General features: G+C 45.0%; 1 protein-coding gene across 1 annotated transcript in view; it reads right to left on the minus strand.

Annotated features, from left to right (window-relative positions):
• The window catches only part of ADCY7 (adenylate cyclase 7), a 135,580-nt gene that overhangs the window by 99,433 nt on the left and 15,068 nt on the right, over positions 1 to 21,079 (minus strand). Inside the window, exon 2 of the mRNA XM_063437271.1 lies at positions 4,400 to 4,594. Coding sequence (XP_063293341.1) covers positions 4,400 to 4,594 — 195 coding nt within the window. The remainder of the gene's footprint in view (positions 1 to 4,399; positions 4,595 to 21,079) is intronic.

Raw genomic sequence — 21,079 nt, forward strand, 5'->3', positions numbered from 1 at the left:
GCAAAATATGGGTATCAATCCTTCACCAGTTGGATCTTGTTCCATACTGGGAGAAGGCTCCAGACACTTTTGCAGAAAAAGACCTATGGTAATCATAAAAGGCCGAACCACCATATTTGTTGCCCAGGTCTACCAGCTTGTGCATATAAAGATCAAACTCCTCTCTTCTATTGGGATAGACCGCACAGATGACATCCCGGTAAATACCAAAGGCCAGTACAAACTCAGGGATAGTGAGTTTTCTGTTTAGACGGGCGTCCCTAGATCTGACAACAACAGACACATCATTATAAGCGTAAGTCTTATTTTCCACAATATCCTGGGAGGCAATCAGCAGGGAAGCCAGGTTGACGTCTTTACCTTCCAGGATATCTTTTTTAATGTGCTCAGGGATCATATGAGCAGGGCTAACTTCCTGGTCATCCAGGGTGATGGCTGGAGTAACTAATAGCAAGTCGGCTGGTGCTTGTGAAGCAGCAGCGGGTGGCCCTGCTAGAGTAAGGTGCCGTGGTGACCGACTCAAGTTTCTCCAGCCTGGAGTTGATCTTGCTCATGGACGCCATGAGTGAAGACAACATGGAATGTATGTCTCCTGGGTTGGACTGGCTAGGTCCTTCCCCGGCATCCATGTTGTTTGTTGAAGTGAGTAGCAGTTTGAAAAGTTCTGCTTTCCTTGCTGTAGCGGGGTAGGGGATTTGCCGTCTCCTCAATTCCGTAGTTATACGAGGGATCGTCCAGGATCTGATCGATGCTGGACTAGCTACCTCTCCTCCTTGTGTGGGAGTGATAGCTCTAGCCGGAGTGCTAGGCAGGGAGAAATCCTCTACCCCTTCCTGAGACATACTAGAAACAAAACAATTAATTAGTGTATGAAAACCACCAAATCGTACTGGCAGGCTAGCTAAGCCGGATGGCGAAACATTACACTTGTTTGGTGACAGGTGAGAACCTACTAATTGCCATTGGCGCGAGGGGATTTGAGGCCACCCGTCGTAGTGGCAGGAGTTTTAGGCCTCTCGGTGACTGTAAGACAGAAAAACAGGGGAAGGAAGTGACAGGTGAGGCCCTCTCTATGCAACATGCGAGACGGCTAGCTACCGTGTGGCCCAATGGGTGTTTGCCTCTGAAACGTTGAGGCGGGGTGTTGGCCTCGCGGGACCACTAACTGATGGCAACTGCCAAGAAGGGGTAAATACCTATTGGGAAGCCTATGACCCTATTGCCAGTACTCTAACCTAGGGGGGAGAAATGAAATGTATGGCAGAATACCATATGAGCAGGTGTACGTACCTGGTAGTATAAAAATCTCACAGGAAAAACCGTGTGGTGAAAATATATTTAAACCTGGACAGCCTGAAACGGGTAAAAGAGAGTAGTATAATGAGTGTGGACTGTGGGAAAGAAGTAGACTGTGTAGCCTGTACCAGCAATGTTTTTTTAAGGCTTGCTGGCATATTACTTGTAAATGAAATTTAGTGATATACCATGGGAATATAAATGTGTTACCAAGGCGAAGTGATGCCGTGGCTTTAATACATAATTCTGTCTAAAACAGTGGGGAATGTATGATGGATGTCAAGTAAATAAGAGGAAAGGGTGAGGGAGGCCGTGGCCTATGTATAAACAGCATATATGTGTTATATAATAACAAGTGTGGCAGGGAAAACATAATGCTTTAAAATGATGTAAAGTTATATATATATATATATATATATATATATATATGTATATTACTTTACTGTAAAAGACGTATGATTGGTTGGATCAGTACGTGTGAAAAGGAAAACTGTATCCTTATGTATGTGTCATAGTTTAAAAACACAGAAATGAGGCCTGTAATGTAGGCTGAACCAACTTGAATGAAATGGATAAGTATGGAAGACCCCTGAAAGCGTGGGAGTCAAAATGATCCATACAGATATGTTAGCTGGTTTTATGAACATTGGTAGAATACTGATACCTTTAACCCCTTAAGGATACATGACATGTGTGACATGTCATGATTCCCTTTTATTCCAGAAGTTTCGTCCTTAAGGGGTTAAACAGTAATGAAAATAATCTTGTATTTAATCAAGCAAAATCGTTAACCGAATGGTATATACATGAAATGATGAAATGTAATTCACAAAAGGATTTATGCGTAATACATAGCAAGAAAACCGAAACCCAATGTGAAAGGAAACAGAAGCTGGGACGAATAGTTTAAACGTATGAATTTTATCCGAACAGCAAGCGTGTTTAAGCATATCATGAATTAAGTGCCGAACGGCAAAAACAACCGAAATGATAACTTGTTTCACTGTAGCAAGGGAACAGTTATATGCGAAATGATCACTTAACTAATATATATGATTTAGCCGAATAACCGTACGAAATGAAGCCGCGAATGGCTTGTTCAATTGCGGCATAACAGGGAAAAACCGTAAAGCGAGGACCCGTGCTGTACCGTGCGCCGTGGGAACCGATCCTGGCGTGACAGGTAGGTCTAACTTATGGTTTAGGAGTCCCTGGGACGCGATCTACGACGAAGACCGGGGTCAGAAGAAGCTGGACGGATGGAAAGGCCTGCAACAGGATTCCTGGACACAGCTTGCCGCGGAAAACTCGTGGATACAGAAAACCAAGATGGTGTCTGAGAGAACCCGGAAGTGGATCCTCATTCAACGCTGACCTCGAACGGTAAGGAGCAAGGTAAGGGGTGTGCCTTAAGTAGGCTAGGAGTGAATACCAGCACCTCCCACAAATCCAGGCCAAATTTCCTTAATACACATACATATATATCTATCTATATCTCTCTATCTCTATCTCTATCTCTATCTCTATATATATATATATATATATATATATATATATATATATATATAAACAAACATTGAGCTACCTATGTGATCCATACACATACTAATACATCATATTTAATCTAACGTTGTCTGCAGATTCAGTAAACAAACACCAATAAACAGAAAAACACATTTCAGTTTTATTATCATAAATCATTTTTAAATCTTTTATAGAAATATTTTGATCCTGTAAAGAATATCCTATTGCAGGTTTTAAATGGTGTGCTATAACCTGAACCTATAACATTTCTGCTAAACGTTCCTTCCACTTTGCCATCATGACGTCCACCTCAGTTCATCTTCATAACGGAAGTAAAGGGTCATAGTCTGTTATAAATTAGGCTCCTAGCTAAAGCATGCTTTGAAATCCGGAATATTTAATGATAGGGCCAGACAAAAAAAAGACAAAGCGTAAGGAGAATAAAAATGTATTTAATGCATTATGAATGCATTAGAGGTTGAGATATAGGACTGAAATGATATTTAGTAGGCTAAAAGGACAAAAAAAAAAACCTAGTCTTTTTATATGGGGAGAGGATTGATGGACCAGTGTAAATACTTTTACAATTTTTATTGTATGCAAACTGTGGGTTGTTTATCTGCATATATTCTTATTTTATTTGTTTTCCTCCAATCTGTGCGGACTAGGTGACTCGATGCATTATAGGGCCGGTACAAAAGTAATATACATACCAATTCTTTATTGTTTTGTTTTTTTTGTTGTTATTTGAGGGCAATACGGCTGTCATATGCACAGATGACCAGTTTCAGGTAAATGTATTAAAATTAAACTATAGTGCCGGGAAAAACAAAGTTGTTTAATTGGCACTATAGCTTCCTACATTGTCTCAACCCCCCCCCCCCCTGCCCCCACAACACCCCCTCACCTATGGTGCTGAAGTAGTTAAAAAGCGGTCGTAATCCAGCAGGGGGGACTTTTAATGTGCAGGAAGGTATTGTATAATGCTTTCCTATAGGGTTTTGGATGATGCTGGATGTCCTCATGCGCAGTGTGAGGACGTCCACCATCAGTTAGTTGACCAAAAGTCGTCTAACCACCCAGAAGACCCTCTAGTGGCTGTCTGGTAGACAGCTACTAGAGGTGGATTTAACCCTCCAAGGACCCTGAACACTGCACTCAGAACACTTCAATGACCTGAAGTGGTCTGGGTGCCTATAGTGTCCCTTTAAATACTAATGGCTATAGTCTACTCTATAACAGATTATATAATGTAGGACAAACTATTTTATTTGCACATATTTATAAAACACATTTCCAGCAGTTAACACACATATTAATGTGTTTTATTGTTGTGGAGCTCATGCATATACCCATGCACAAAGAAAACGTTTTCAACTTATAGGTAAAGAGTACAACAGGTTAGAAGTGGTGAATTACAAAGTGGTATTGTGTGTGGATTCTAAAGGGAGATATGTGGGAGTCACTGTAAATGCAGAAGTCACCTCTATGCCGATCAGTATTCAAGAGCACAACCAGTAATTACCAACATGCAGTACAAACTGCGAGAAAAAAATATTACATTAAAAATATGAATTACCTGATCCCATGGTTGAATGCCTTTGTCACAAATTAGGACATATCCAATGGCAAGGAGGCATGCATAAATCACCAGTGAAAATACTTGTAGCCATTTCTGTACGAAATATTCGGTGTATACCAGCACGAAGAGAACGCAGAATATCCCCAATGCCAAAAACACAATGATTAATAATGCAAGATGTTGTGAAGGCACCTGTGGAACACAAAATGAGAACATAGTCAGTACCTCCGTGCAGGCACATGTGAAGGGTCAAACCGGTCAGGAAATGGAAAAGCAGTAGCAGTGTCAATGTTTTGAATTATCACATTATGGAAGGGATAAGAGTCCTTATTCCTAAACTTATGATTAAGAGTCAACTTTAAAATAAAACAAGTCAAAAGTCAGAAATCACCAAAATACATGTAGAACACAGAATGGCAATAAGACAAGATTAATTTAACATGTAATAGACTTATGGGTGTACCTTTGACAAGGGTTACCATACCTTTCCATCTAAACAGAAAGATGGTGCACATTGAATATTTTACATAAAATACAACATGGGCCTAACAAAACGTGGTTTTCCTCTTTGACTTCATACCTTGGTAATAATGCTATTGGGATATTACGATTAGAATTGTACAATAAGCTTCCCTCCATATCTGTGCTGGGGCCCTATTGCTCTATTCTGTTAACAACATGCAAGACAGGCCACTAATAAAAAAAAAGCCACGGTTTTGAACTGGATTTTTAAAAAATATATATTGTAAAAAGTGTTAATTCAACCATTTTGGCACAAGTAAGTAGCTAACTAAAAGTTAGGTATAGTTTGTGCTTATAGCTTTTTAAAAAGCATATTTTCTCTTTAGTTTTTAAGGCATATCCTTTGCCAGTCAAGGCCGGGTAAAGTATATAGATTAGTTATCTCTCATAGTGGCGTACACATGATGCACACATGTGCAAGACACTACTAGAGAAAATTAGGAGTGCACTTGTATATGTATGGAACGTCTCTGTTAGACGCCCGAGTGCTCGTGTGGATTGCCATTGGGGCAATAAAGCTCCTGAAAAGCTTTAGTGCAGTTGAGGTAAAGTTTAAGGTTGTGTGATTTTATTTTTTATTACCTACCTTTGATGCTCTATACACCACAGAAAATACTAAGATATTTATTATTTTAAAGAGAACAGAACACTAAGATGGTTCAGACACACACAAGACATTTTTTTACACTTAATTCATAGAAAGGGGAGCTTAATAGTGTCCCTATAGAACTTGTATCCAAATATTAGAATCTCACACTGCGATGTGACAGGAATTAATCATCAATAAAATGGAGGGCACTCAAACACAAGCACATAAGACCTATAGGAAAAACAGGTGCTCACTAAGAATACTCTTTTCTTCTTGGCTAGAAAAATACATAAAGCAAAAAATACCACATAGTAGCACATTGTAAAAAAGATTAATACACTATTTAATAATAAAAAAAAGAATCAAAAATTAAAAAAAAACACCAGATAAATACAATCAATTTATTTTTATTTTTTTTAATAAAGAGGTAATTACAGTACCTATCAGTTTAACAATGTACAACGACAAAGAAGACCGTGTACATAATAAAAATACAGAGGCAAAAAAACAGGATCACATACCAGAAACAATGCACATACAATGGTACAATGTTATGAGAGAGGGTCCTGTTGCCAAAAGACAATAGCAGCCCCCCCAAAGTTTCTGCAAAAATGCCTTTCTCAAGGGAGGGTCTTCTCTGTAAAAACGAGAATGCCATTAAATCCTCCATAAGAAATAGCATTGTTTAAAGACTGGTATGGTTTCCACTTGTCCATCCATTTGAGAAAAAAGAAAATAGAGCAGAGTATCCAGGATACCCCAGGAACCAGGAAAGGCACAATGATCTTCTATGCACTTTTGGATCCTTTTGTGATGGAAAAGTCAACTAAAACCAATTGATGACCTCCTGAGTAGAAATTAACAAGCTTTTAACTTGTGTCCATTTCTCACGTGTTTATCTAAGAAAACAAGCATGACAGAATCATGTCATTTATGCAAGTATTATATGAATTCTGTGTACAGAGACTCAAAAATAAACAAAATGTATTCCACTAATAAAATGGGGGGGCTCCCTGCTTCACAAAAATATAGCAAGCAGTCTCTTATACCCAATTCTATGTCTATACACTTATAGCACTTATACAATTTAGTTTTTACCCATCTTTTCTTTTGGTCTTACTAAAGAATTCTGCAGATTGGCACCAACGTAGCTTTGATGTTTTCAGCATAACAGAGACTGGGTTTATGCCACCCGAAGGCAGGTACTGCCAATGATCTTTCTTTTTACGTGGCAGAGTTTGACTTCCAATCTATAATTTTCTATGGCAGACACACTATATGACTTAAATAACTTTGTCCAGTTTACATCTGTGATTAGAAAACTGCAAGAACCTTATTAACCTTTGCTTACAAGATAGCAGAATTTGGGGAATCCAAATTCCTGAAGGTGAGAATCTGCCAAAATCCCACAGCGTTATCAGTTGCATACTACAGACATTATAAGATGTGTTCGTAAATACCACAGTGGGAAACAAACTGACAAGTGATGTAATTGGCTAATATTAACAGCAACCAATAAAAATTTTATCTTTTTTTGACTATACTGTATTTAATTATTCATATTTTTTCGGACCACTAACAGAAACCAGAGCCCGAACGCAGAGTACAAGCTATACTGTTGAAGTACGAAGTGATTTATGTGTTAAACTTCTACCTGGCACTAATATATAGTGAAACCGCATCAGATATTTCCTAGATTTCATCCTGAAGAGTATTTAATCAGTTTAAGTGTCTTTCATAAATAAGGAGTGCTAAAAACGATGTAAATATACGTATATGTAGAGATAGGGAGAACAATACTCCATTGTTGTAGTCTTTTAAATTCACCAAAGGTGTATTGCCTTTACGCCATCCCCCCCAATAGCAGCCCTGGTTGGAATTATAAAACAAACGATGCTGAAGCATCCAGCTTCACCCATTTATGGATCTTTTGGGTCAAAAGCAAAAAATAAATGAGAAGAAGGCTGAACTTGATGACCACATGTCTCTTTTCAGCCTATGTAACTATGTATTATATAAGGTTTAGCACTCAATATTCATACCTTCATTCCAACCGCACTAAAATTCCAAATATATATGCTATAATCCAATTTTTATCTAAAGGAATAAAAACATATCTACATGCTACCATGTGCAACTGACTCATTTCTTTTATTTTCTTTTGGTGGGTTTCCTTAACCCCTTAAGGACCAAACTTCTGGAATAAAAGGGAATCATGACGTGTCACACACGTCATGTGTCCTTAAGGGGTTAAAGGACCACTATAGGCACCCAGACCACTTCAGCTTAATGAAGTGGTCTGGGTGCCAGGTCCATCTAGGATTAACCCTTTCTGCTGTAAACATAGCAGTTTCAGAGAAACTGCTATGTTTACTTTAGGATTAATCCAGACTCTAGTGGCTGTCTCATTGACAGCCGCTTGAGGTGCTTCTGCGCTTCTCACTGTGATTTTCACAGTGAGAAGGCACCAGCGCTCATAGAAAAGCATTGAGAATGCTTTCCTATAGACTGGCTGAATGCACGCGCGGCTCGTTTCGCGCATGCGCATTCAGTCGATGACAGGAAAGGAGGAGGAGATTCCCCAGTGCCGAGAGAGCTCAGCACTGGAAAAAAGGTAAGAGATTAACCCCTTCCTCACCCTAGTGCCCGGCAGCAGGGGGGCCCCGAGGGTGAGGTGGGACCCTGTAGAGCCAGGAAAACGTGTATGTTTTCCTGGCACTATAGTGGTCCTTTAACTATCAGTTTCTACAAACATGCAGCCTTATTAAATCACAAACATATGAAATGTGCACATAGTATAAAACCAAAACATGTCCTATTATAGTGTAGTTATATTGAATGAATGACCAATACAAAAGAGAATTAAAAAAAAAAATTAACATAAGGGATAATATCAGAATTCCAATAATGTGGGATAGTAGATGCGGCTGCAATTATTAGGTGACCAAGCATTTTCTTAGAATTGGATATGCTGTCGGGGAATTTTTTTTTTTTTTTTTTTTAATAAACAAATCGCAGGTGAAAGAGTTTCAATATTGTCTGTAATGGTATTACGATTAATTTATGCATAGAATCCCAGAAATATATCATTTTAGGGAAATTACAAAAGATATAATTGGTATGTTAGTGAACCTATCTGTCCACAGCCTTTCAATCATAGGTTTATTTGGGATAGTTTTAGTTTATATAGTCTAGCAGGTGTGAAATATCATCAATTAGATTATTTTAAAATGGTATATATATGAACCTGAAAATAGTTTCTTACCTTTTCTTTGCAGGAGGGTGGCTGGGGCTGATGGGAGTCGGCGTGGCTCTCCCTCTTCAAGGCTTTCACGCTGACTCTCCTACCGTGCGGAATGCGTTGCAGCTGCAATTCATCAGCATGCGGGCCCCGGTGCTGCTGCACCGGCGGCAGTTCTGCTGCAACACGTGGGGCCCAGACGGCCGGGCCCACCATGCCCGTGCCAACCATAATGGTTGTCACCCCCCGATGATGGCCCTGCACTGCATTTTCAGAGACAAACAATTTTCAGCTTTCGAACGATTCAAGATTGGGGCCTTGCAGAACAACGATCTCCAACAAGGGGTCTTCGTCCTCTACATCACCTACCTCTAAAGTCTCACCAGATTGCCGTAGGGTGAGTGCGCCCACTTAACTACCCTAAGGCAACCACATGGTACATTTGGCGAGGTTGTAGTTTGGGGCTAAATGTCACACATTGTTCAGGACTGACTTACCTCTGAAGACCGGTGAGGTAACGGATCTCCAGAGATGGAGAATCTCTCTTATAACCAATTGGCTATTGTATATATTCTGCTAAATACCAAAAGGTCCTGTTGGGGGCTGGCGAGAGCCGCGGCGTCAGAGCATTGCCACGGATTACCGTGGCAACGCTCCGCACGGCACTGGGAGCTGAACGGAACGCAGGAGAAGGGAGCTGACAGGAGCTGCAGGAAAGTTAAGTTACAGCTCGCTGCCAGCCCCTCTCCTACACAGCCAATGCCACTGGACCACCAGGGAATAATATAGCCCCCATGTATCAAGCAGGGAGGGGGGGGGGGGGACAAAATATATATATATAAAAATGTAAAAAATATTAAAATAAAATAAAAATGTTAATAATATTAAAACAAATAAAAATATTAAATATATTTTTTTAAATTAATATTAAAATAATCATTAAAAAAATTATAAAAATGCCCACCCCCCACCAAGGTTACACACACTGCATTCATACACACACACACACACTGCATTATATAAACACACACACTGCATTCATTATATACACAAAATATATTAATATTCAATTAATGTAATCTAATTTTATTTAGAAACTTACCAGTAGCTGCTGCATTTCCCACCCTAGTCTTATACTCGAGTCAATATGTTTTCCCAGTTTTTTGGGGTAAAATTAGGGGTCTCGACTTGATGGAAAGAGCACTAACAAATTGGAAAAGTTAGGTTTTTGATTGATTGTTTTATTTAGAAAACCAGTACCAGACACAAACATTTCTCAAGCACCCACTAGTAGTGTAAGGCCCTCATGTAAGGGGTACCACCATTCACCCCTTGCATTAACCTCACTCAGGGAAGGAGGGACTAAACCATATATAAATGGGAACCATTCCTTTCTAAAAATATATTTTGCTAAATCTGCTCATTTTTTTCTTATCATTTCTATTTCATGCATTATGTAATGTAACAATTGTATGATCAACTTGAAAATATCTAGGTAACAGCAACATAGGGTTACACCACTTTTTTACTACTACAATAGTTCTTCAAAGCGATCTCTGTCTAAAAGGACAAATCAATACGAAGGGATTATATACCCAGAGGGACCACAGTTAAACAAAGGATACAAACAATAGCCAAAAGTCAATTAACAAATAACTTGGCCAGCACAAGGATTAAACACAACTCAGAAACGCAGACTAGCCTTTCAGGCAAAATCTCTAACAATACCATTTTCAGAAGAGGAGGTCATGCAAACACTTCGATCACTACCAAAACACAAAGCTCTAAAACTAAAAAAAAAAAAAACATCTCTTGGTTCCGCACCTAACCTCCGTATTTAACCAAATTAAAAGACCTAGGACATATTCCGAAGTAATTGTTCGCACATATTGTAACCCTGCTCTTTATCCTCATTAATATTTATTCTAGCCTTAGAATACTTAATCCCGCATTACAAAAGGGAAACGGACATCCAAGACTACCAGACTAAAGTGGGAGAGAGGATGAAAAAAAAAAATAACACAGGGAAGACACAAGCATTACACATACCCTTGAATACAGTACAAACACTGAAAAAACCTATAACATTGACTAGAGAGAAACATACATATCTCACTTAAGGGTCAACCTAACCAAATCCTTGCATGCACTAATCAAGGAAAGTCACTCTAAACTTCTGTCCAAAACTGACCAAACTTTCACAAAATGGATAAAACTACTACTTATTTCGGTTGCAACAAATACACATCACCACAATTATGATATTACCAATCATTCTTTATCTCTTCCATAGGTTTCCCATGGCACTTCCCAGTACGTGATTGAAGAAATTCCAAATGTTGACCAATTGTCACATTCAGAAACGTAACCTTCTCCCCCCCACCGGGTGTCATAAGAACAATATGGTTGCCGGTTGCTTTAGGGGTTCAAGACATAAGATCTTACTATAAAGTTATGGTCTCTCAACATGCACATACAAACAAACCCCTATATAGATGAAAATAGAAAATGAAAACATTGCTCAATTATCTATTCAAGTGCTGATGATGACACCATAATGGAAATTCACGTCCACCAACCACATGTTGACTTGCACCAGGTTTTCCCTGAGAAAATGGAATCAGTCCTTAATCAAACTATGTAATCCATATCATGCCTTATAAAACAGCTCTGTTGAAATCCCTACAGTTGTACACTAAAAATGTTAACATGGGTAACTGACATACTACAGGCTGATGGAGATAAGGCAACTATTAGATGCAAGATGAATAAAACCCTTCACAGATCTGGGGGTAGAATTCTCACTCCTTTCAAAATGTACCTTTCACTAATTTTGTTGGGGGTTTAAATGCTGGAGCAAACCGTTATCACTATGTTAACATTTCATTGCACAGATTAATAAGCCCCCTAAACTACCACACATGCTTCAGTGGGGAAAAACTCAAGAAAGCTACAAACAGTCTTATACATTGGCAAATAAACCATTGATGAGATGGTTTTATAGTGCCTCAAGTTTAGCTCACATTTTCTCCTCAACATTCCTGAGCGTGCTGAAGATGTCAAAGAGGAGGGCTCTAGGTTACATATATTTTGGGGATGTCCATCCTTACAGACTTTTTGGAACCAAATACATACTATGATAAGTCAGGTAACCTCAGTAAGAATAAACTTTCTCCAGAACTCTGTTTGCTGGATAGGTTTCCCCTGCAAATAAGGGAATCTGTCAAATTCACCAATACATATCTTGACCGCGACAAAAATTAGTTTAGCGGCGTCGTGAAAATCTACATCTCAAACAGTAACCAATAGGCTACATCAAACTAGCAGGTATGAAGCCATGGAAAACATTATTTGAAGAAGTTTGGAAGCCTTGGGTAGATACATATACATTATTTTGAAATAAAGCTATCAATGCTGACATAGTTTAGACTATAATGTAAAGGTATATTGTGCAATACAAACAACAAAATAAACAGGGGAGCTCTTATTTCATAAACACCAGTGAATGTGATGTGCATTAGAGGTAATACCTTTTTAGTATATAGAAATCTTGAATTGCAAGTATGGTATATAACTTTAAAAAAATAAAATAAACACTTAAAAACATTTTAAAAATTAAAAATAAAGATTTTTTTTTTTTTTAAATAGCAAAAGCTGGTGGGGTGCTGCCCCAATTTCCCCTACAGACTTGTCTCGGTTTCTGTAAAGCTGAATGTGGCCGAACTCCACAGGGTACCCCATTTTGCAAAGGATGCATAGGGGAGAATTACTCGCTTATAATAGATCCCAGTAATGACCAAAACTCATTAAAACATGAAAACTCTACCTACAATAAAGGTAAGGAAAGTGCTAAAAAAAAGTTACCAACTCACAATGAAAACAGATCTGTAAACAAGCAGAATACAGTCATTAGGTTTTAAATGACTACATTTTATAACCCTTCCACATCCCAATACCCTCCAAAAAAAAAAAAAAAAAAAGTACAACCACAAGTTGTACTTGAGTGGCTTTTTCAACTTATTAAAACACTTTCTTCTCTATGGTTTGATTTTGGCATAATAAAACTATCTGACTCATAGATTCCAAAAGCTCAACACTTCCTCTGTCTGTCATGCTAAGCACAGTGTTACATAATGGGTCTCCAAAACCGGTATACGAATATTTACCTAAGAGCATTTAAGATGTGGATAACTTCTCAGTCACAAGTGAGTCGTTGGTATAATTCGCTGCAGTTACATGGTCTACAACATATATTTGCAATGTTGCTAATTTACAAAGATAATAATAAGAAAAGGTAAATTTCTCTGTTAAATGAACACTAAGCACTAGTGATGTCACGAACACAAAATTTTCGGTGCGCGAACGGCGAACGGGAACTTCCGCAAACGTTCGCGAACAGGCGAACCGCGATTGACTCCAATGGGCAGGCGGATTTTAAAACCCACAGGGACTATTTCTGGCCACAAAAGTGATGGAAAAGTTGTTTCAAGGGGACTAACACCTGGACTGTGGCATGCCGGAGGGGGATCCATGGCAAAATTCCCATGGAAAATTACACAGTTGATGCAGAGTCTGGTTTTAATCCATAAAGGGCACAAATCACCTAACATTCCTAAATCACAATGGATATGGATTGACACCTGACATATGACATATTGACACCTTGACATATGGATTGACACCTGTCCTCAGAGCCCCTGTACACACTGACACAGAGCAGAATAGGGACTGTTCCCCCTACATAGGGTCACTTGGCAGATATGGATTGACACCTATCCTAATGATCCCTGATACACAGTGACACAGAGCAGAATAGGGACTGTTCCTCCTACATAGGGTCACTTGGCAGATATGGATTGACACCTATCCTAATGATCCCTGATACACACTGACACAGAGCAGAATAGGGACTGTTCCCCCTACATAGGGTCACTTGGCAGATATGGATTGACAAATCCCTGACAAACAGCTACCACATGCAAGGAAGGCAGCAGGGGCGCAAATGACCCACTCCCGACACGGGAAGGTGCCACCAGATAGGAGTGGTGTGTTAAGTAGTACTATTCCCTGTTATGTGCCTTTTTTTTGGTTTGGTTTTTGAAGCCACAGTGCAGCACCAGAGGGCCGAAAAATGTACACATGCCTGAAAAATTAGGTATTGTTGGCCATAAAAATTGATGTTTGTTTCCCAGGCAGAAAGTGCCCTAAAACATTGTGGCTTGAACCCTAGTTGGTGGCGGATAAGTCACGCAAGTCAACCGGCATTCAGAGCTAAAATACAGCAGCGTGTGGACCATTTTTAGCCCAAGGCAGCTCATCTTATCAGGCATTTTTTAGTCGAATGTATCGACCAGTGTCAGTCCCTTCGGGATCCATCCCTCATTCATCTTAATAAAGGTGAGGTAATCTAGACTTTTTTGACCTAGGCGACTTCTCTTCTCAGTGACAATACCTTCTGCTGCACTGAAGGTCCTTTCTGACAGGACACTTGAAGCGGGGCAGGCCAGAAGTTCTATCGCAAATTGGGATAGCTCAGGCCACAGGTCAAGCCTGCACACCCAGTAGTCAAGGGGTTCATCACTCCTCAGAGTGTTGATATCTGCAGTTAAGGCGAGGTAGTCTGCTACCTGTCGGTCGAGTCGTTCTCGGAGGGTGGATCCCGAAGGGCTGTGGCGATGCGTAGGACTTAAAAAGGTCCGCATGTCCTCCATCAACAACACGTCTTTAAAGCATCCTGTCCTTGCCGGCGTGGTCGTGGGAGGAGGAGGATGACTTCCACCTCTTCCCCTGTTAGATTCCCGTTGTGCTGTGACATCACCCTTATACGCTGTGTAAAGCATACTTTTTAATTTATTTTGCAAATGCTGCATCCTTTCCGAATTGTTGTAATTCGGTAACATTTCCGCCACTTTCTGCTTATACCGGGGGTCTAGTAGCGTGGACACCCAGTACAGGTCGTTCTCCTTCAGCCTTTTTATACGAGGGTCCCTCAACAGGCACGACATCATGAAAGACCCCATTTGCACAAGGTTGGATGCCGAGCTACTCATTTCCCGTTCCTCCTCCTCAGTGATGTCAATGAAGGTATGTTCTTCCCCCCCAGCCACGTACAACACCACGGGTACCAGATAGGTGACAACGAGCACCCTGGGATGCCTGTTGTGGTTGGTCTTCCTCCTCCTCCTCAAAGCCACATTCCTCCTCTGACTCCTCTTCCTCACAATCCTCTTCCAGCGTTCCGCAGGTCCAGCAAGCGATGCTGATAAGGCTGTTTCTGGTGGTGATGGTGACCACAACTCTTCCTCTTCCTCTTCACGCTCATCTACGGCCTAATCCAGCACTCTTCGCAGGGCACGCTCCAGGAAGAAAACAAATGGTATCATGTCGCTGATGGTGCCTTCGGTGCGACTGACTAGGTTTGTCACCTCCTCAAAAGGACGCATGAGCCTACAGGCATTGCGCATGAGCGTCCAGTAACGTGGCAAAAAAATTCCTAGCTCCCCAGAGGCTGTCCTAGCACCCCGGTCATACAAATATTCATTAACAGCTTTTTCTTGTTGGAGCAAATCAAGCGCCTCACAGGCATGTTGTTTCGCCGCTGGATATCGGCAAAGTGCGCCATGGCCGTGTAGGAACGCCTGAAATGGCCACACACCTTCCTGGCCTGCTTCAGGACGTCCTGTAAGCCTGTGTACTTATGCACAAAGCGTTGTACGATCAGATTACACACATGTGCCATGCACAGCACATGTGTCAACCTGCCCAAATCCAATGCCGCCAACAAATTTTTTCCGTTGTCACAAACCACTTTGCCGATATCCAGTTGCTGCGGAGTCGGTCACTTTTCCACCTGTCGAACCGCGCATGTGTTCGCCCGCGGTGGCGAACGCGAACACGCTATGTTCGCCAAGAACTATTTGCCAGCGAACAGTTCGGTACATCACTACTAAGCACCATAACTATTATGTAGTGGTTATGGTTCCATGAGTGCCCTGCACTCCGTCCCCAATGTAAGTAGTCAAACCATTTTATAGAATGGGTTGACTCCTTAGCTGAGACTCTCTTCCCTACTGTTTTTGGAGAGTCTTAAAGGGACACTATAGACACCCAGTTTACTTCAGCTCACTGTTCCCCCTTAGTCCTGCAATGTATGTTTACATTGCAGTACCAAAACTACAGAATTAGGGGGGTTAATTTGACAAGGTGAGTGTGGCAGAGCGAGGACAGGTGCGAATGTGACAGGATTAGGAGTGGTTAATGTGAGTGTGGATATGTGAAGGGGCTGAACGTTTGGGGGGGATGACAGTGTGTGAGTGGTGACAATATGTGGGGAGGCGGAAAGTGTGTGAGAGTATTGAGACACTACATTGTGGGGGATGACTGTCGTGTGAGGCAGGGTGACAGTGCGTGGGGAAGGGTGACAGTTGGTGTGGGGGGGGTGACCCTGTGAGGGACGGGGGTGACCTTGTGAGGGAGTAGGGTGATGGTGTATGAGGGGGTAATACTGTGAGTAAGGGAGATTGTGTGTAAGAGGGTGTGATGAAGTGGGGTGATACTATGAGGGCTGGGGGTAATACTGTGGGGTGGGATACTGGGAGGGAGGGGGTGTAATACTGTGGGGTGGGATACTGGGAGGGAGGGGGTGTAATACTGTGAGGGGGGAATACAGTGACAGAGGGGCTAAGAGTGGAGGGGATAATGGTAGGGAGAGAGTAATACTTTGAAGGGTGGATACTGAGAGGGAGTGGGTTATGGTGTGAGGGAGGGTGGTAATACTGTGAGGGGGGAATTCTGTGGGGGGATACTAGGAGGGAGGGTGGTAATACTGTGAGGGGGGAATTCTGTGGGGGGGATACTAGGAGGGAGGGGGTGATGGTGTGAGGGTGGGTGGATGATACTGTGAGGGAGGGGGTAATACTGTGGGGGGGATTCTGCAGGGTGGAAATATTGTGGGGGTGGGATACTGGGAGGGAATTGGTGATAATGTAAGGGGGGATACTAGGAGGGAGAGTGGTGATAGTGTGAGGTTGGGGGTGATAGTGGGAGGGTGGGGAACATTGGGAGGGAGGTGATAGTGTGAATGAGTGGAAAATTGGGTGCGAGGGGTGATAGGGAGGGGGGACACTGGGAGGGCGGGGGTGATACTGTGAGGAGGGCTACTGTGAGGTGATAGTGGGAGGGAGGGTAACACTGAGAGGGAGAGGGGTGATAGTGTGAAAGAGAGGGGATACTGGGAGGGAGGGGGTGAAGGTGTTAGGGAGGGTGGGGGAACTGGGAAGGAGGGGTTGATACTGTGAGGGGGGATCCTGTGAGGTGATAGTGTGAAAAAGGGGGGTAATGGGAGGGAGGGGGTTGAAAGTCTGAGGTTGGGGGGATACTGGGAGGGAGGGGGAAATAGTGGGAGGGAGAAGGGTGACAGAGTGAAAGAGGGGAATAGTGGAAGGGGGTGAAGGTGTGAGAGAGGGGGGATACTGGGAAGGATGGGGTGATGGTGTGGAAGGGGGGGTCCTGGGAGGGAGAGGTAATAGTATAAAAGAGGGGGGATACTGGGAGGGGTAAAGGTGTGAGAGAGGCAGTGCCGGCGCCACCATTAGGCGTACTAGGCATTCGCCTAGGGCGCCAGCCTTCTGGGGGCGCCGATCGGGATGTTTCCTGGTGTGCTCCCTCTGTCTGGGGCATCAGCCCTTGGCAAGCGGCTCTTGAGCCACCCCCCAGTGCCGGGCCAATCCTCAAGGCGCCCGAAGGTGTGGGCGCCGAGAGGAACCCTTTCACAGGGGGCCCAGGAGGTGGCCATCTGGCCACCTCAGGGCGACCCGAAGCTGTATTAGGTAAGGCACAGCAGGCACCTACTTACCTTGATAGCAGGTGCCTGCTCTGCCAAAAAATCCCAGTGACTGGAGAAGAGAGGGACGGAGCAGGTAGGCTTTTCTTGAAGCCTCTCACTCCTCCCTCGCGCGCCCTCTGTGATACCGGGAGCCGGAATATGACGTAATTCCGGCCCCGGCAGGGGAGGGCTGGCAGCCTTAGGCCTGGGGGGCAAATCCAGTCAAGTGGCCCATTGCACCAAGAGGAGAGTAAAAACACCTTTCCCATGTGATTGAAAGTGTGTGTGTGGGGGGGGGGGGGGGGGGGGGGAGCCGTCACCTAAACAGACAATCAATTACAGGCACACACACTTGCTGATTTGGCACCCACTAAAAAACACACACTCACTGACAGGCACACGCACACACTCACTGACAGGCACACAGACACACACAGAAAGATACATTGTTACAGGCATACTGACTCACACAGACAGACATACTGACATACACAGGCATACTGGCTGACACAGACAAATTGGCACACACACAGAGACATACTTGCACACAGACATACTGACACACACACAGAGATACATACTGTTACTCACACAGAAAGACACACTGTTACAGGCATACTGGTACTCACACAGACAGACATACTGACACACACACACACAGGCATACTGGCTGACACACACAGACAAACTGGCACACACACAGAGACATACTTGCACACACATAGACAGACATACTGACATACACACAGACAGACATACTGGCACACACATAGACAGACATACTGATGCGCACACACACAGACAATGATGCGCACACACACAGACATAATGATGCGCACACACACAGACATACTGACGCGCACACACACACTGACATACTGACATACTGACACACACAGACATACTGACACACACAGACATACTCATACACACACACTCAAACTTTACACTTTTAAAACCAGTGGACAGGGGCTGAGTAAGGGGACAGGGCTGTAGTGGGGGACAGGGGGTGGTAGTGGAGGGTATAAGCTGTAATTGGGGGTTTAGGAAATGTACGGGGGATAGGGGCTGAAGCAAGTTGATGGCTACAATTTGGGAAAGGAGCTGTGGTGTGGGTAATATGGGTTGCAATTGGGGGAGAGGAGCTGTAGTGGAGATGTTATGGGGCTGTGGTGGGGGGCATGGGGCTGAGGAAGGGGGCAGGAGCTGAGAGGGGGGAAAGGAGCAGGGAAAGGGTGGGACAGGGGCTGACCAAGGGGACAGGGTCTGAGGTAGGGGACATGGGCTGACTTAGGGGACAGGGGCTGAGGAGGGGGGACAGGGGCTGAGGTAGGGGACAGGGGCTGAGGTAGGGGACAGGGGCTGAGGAGGGGGACAGGGGCTGAGGAGGGGGGACAGGGGCTGAGGAGGGGGGACAGGGGCTGAAGTAGGGGACAGGGGCTGAGGTAGGAGCTGACTAAGGGGACAGGGGCTGACGAAGGGGAGGTGGGGACAGGGGCTGAGGTGGGGACAGGGGCTGACTAAGGCTGAGGTGGGGGCAGGGGCTGAGGTGGGGACAGGGGCTGAGGTGGGGACAGGGGCTGAGGAGGGGACAGGGGCTGAGGAGGGGACAGGGGCTGAGGAGGGGACAGGGGCTGAGGAGGGGACAGGGGCTGAGGAGGGGACAGGGGCTGAGGAGGGGACAGGGGCTGAGGTGGGGACAGGGGCTGAGGAGGGGACAGGGGCTGAGGTGGGGACAGGGGCTGAGGAGGGGACAGGGGCTGAGGTGGGGACAGGGGCTGAGGAGGGGACAGGGGCTGAGGAGGGGACATGGGCTGAGGAGGGGACAGGGGCTGAGGAGGGGACAGGGGCTGAGGAGGGGACAGGGGCTGAGGAGGGGACAGGGGCTGAGGTGGGGACAGGGGCTGAGGAGGGGACAGGGGCTGAGGAGGGGACAGGGGCTGAGGAGGGGACAGGGGCTGAGGAGGGGACAGGGGCTGAGGAGGGGACAGGGGCTGAGGAGGGGACATGGGCTGAGGAGAGGGCAGGGCTGAGGAGGGGGCAGGGCTGAGGAGGGGGAAGGGCTGAGGAGGGGTGGCAGGGGCTGACTAAGGGGACAGGGGCTGAGGAGGGTTGACAGGGGCTGAGGAGGGGTGACCGTATGTGTGTCAGTATTTCTCAGTGTATGAGGAGAGGGCAGGGCTGGGGAGGGGGGACAGGGGCTGACTAAGGGGACAGGGCTGAGGAGGGGGGACAGGGGCTGAGGTAGGGGACAGGGGCTGAGGTAGGCGCTGACTTTGGGGACAGGGGCTGACGAAGGGGAGGTGGGGTCAGGGGCTGAGGTGGGGACAGGGGCTGACTAAGGCTGAGGTGGGGACAGGGGCTGAGGTGGGGACAGGGGCTGAGGTGGGGACAGGGGCTGAGGAGGGGACAGGGGCTGAGGAGGGGACAGGGGCTGAGGAGGGGACAGGGGCTGAGGAGGGGACAGGGGCTGAGGAGGGGACAGGGGCTGAGGAGGGGACAGGGGCTGAGGAGGGGACAGGGGCTGAGGAGGGGACAGGGGCTGAGGTGGGGACAGGGGCTGAGGAGGGGACAGGGGCTGAGGAGGGGACATGGGCTGAGGAGAGGGCAGGGCTGAGGAGGGGGCAGGGCTGAGGAGGGGGCAGGGCTGAGGAGGGGGGCAGGGGCTGACTAAGGGGACAGGGGCTGAGGAGGGGTGACAGGGGCTGAGGAGGGGTGACAGTATGTGTGTCAGTATTTCTCAGTGTATGAGGAGGGGGCAGGGCTGGGGAGGGGGGGACAGGGGCTGAGGAGGGGAATAAAAAATAACACTAAAGTGTATTTCCCCCGTCCCTGAGTCTTACCTTAGGCCAGGGAGGGGTGGACAGCAGCCAACAGGAGCAGCAACCAGCAGCAGCAGCCAGTGAAGTCGGCCTTTCCTGATGATGTCAGGAGGAGGGGCCGTGACTTCCTCTGCTCTTCTCCCAGACTCCCCAGCGGTCCTGTGAGAAGAGCAGTGGAAGTCACGCCCCCTCCTCCTGACATCATCAGGAGAGGCCGGCCGACTCCACTGGCTGCAGACTGCAGGAAGAGTGAGGTAAGTTGAAAAATCTGAGTCCTCAGCCAGAGGCAGGGGATTCAGATTTTTCCTTTTTTTGCTGGGTGTGGGCGGCCCTGGGTTTAGGGTGGCCTGGGGGGCAATTGCCTCCCTGCCCCCCTTCCCAGCCCGCCCCTGGGCCCCGGCATACTAAACAGTGGGCGGGAGGATTGAGGAGCTGCCCCACACTGGACCCCAAGGAGGTGAGTGTCTGCCTGTGTGTGTGTTTGTCAGTGAGTGAGTATGTATGTCAGTGAGTGTGTGTGTGTGTGTCTGTCAGTGAATTATTATTATTATTATTATTATTATGATATTTATAGAGCGCCGTCAAATTCCGCAGCGCTTTACAATGGGTGGACGAACAGACATGTAGTTGTAACCAAACAAGTTGGACACACAGGAACAGAGGGGTTGAGGGCCCTGCT

The sequence above is a fragment of the Pelobates fuscus genome, chromosome 12 (assembly GCF_036172605.1).
Source record: "Pelobates fuscus isolate aPelFus1 chromosome 12, aPelFus1.pri, whole genome shotgun sequence".
NCBI classification, from domain to species: domain Eukaryota; kingdom Metazoa; phylum Chordata; class Amphibia; order Anura; family Pelobatidae; genus Pelobates; species Pelobates fuscus.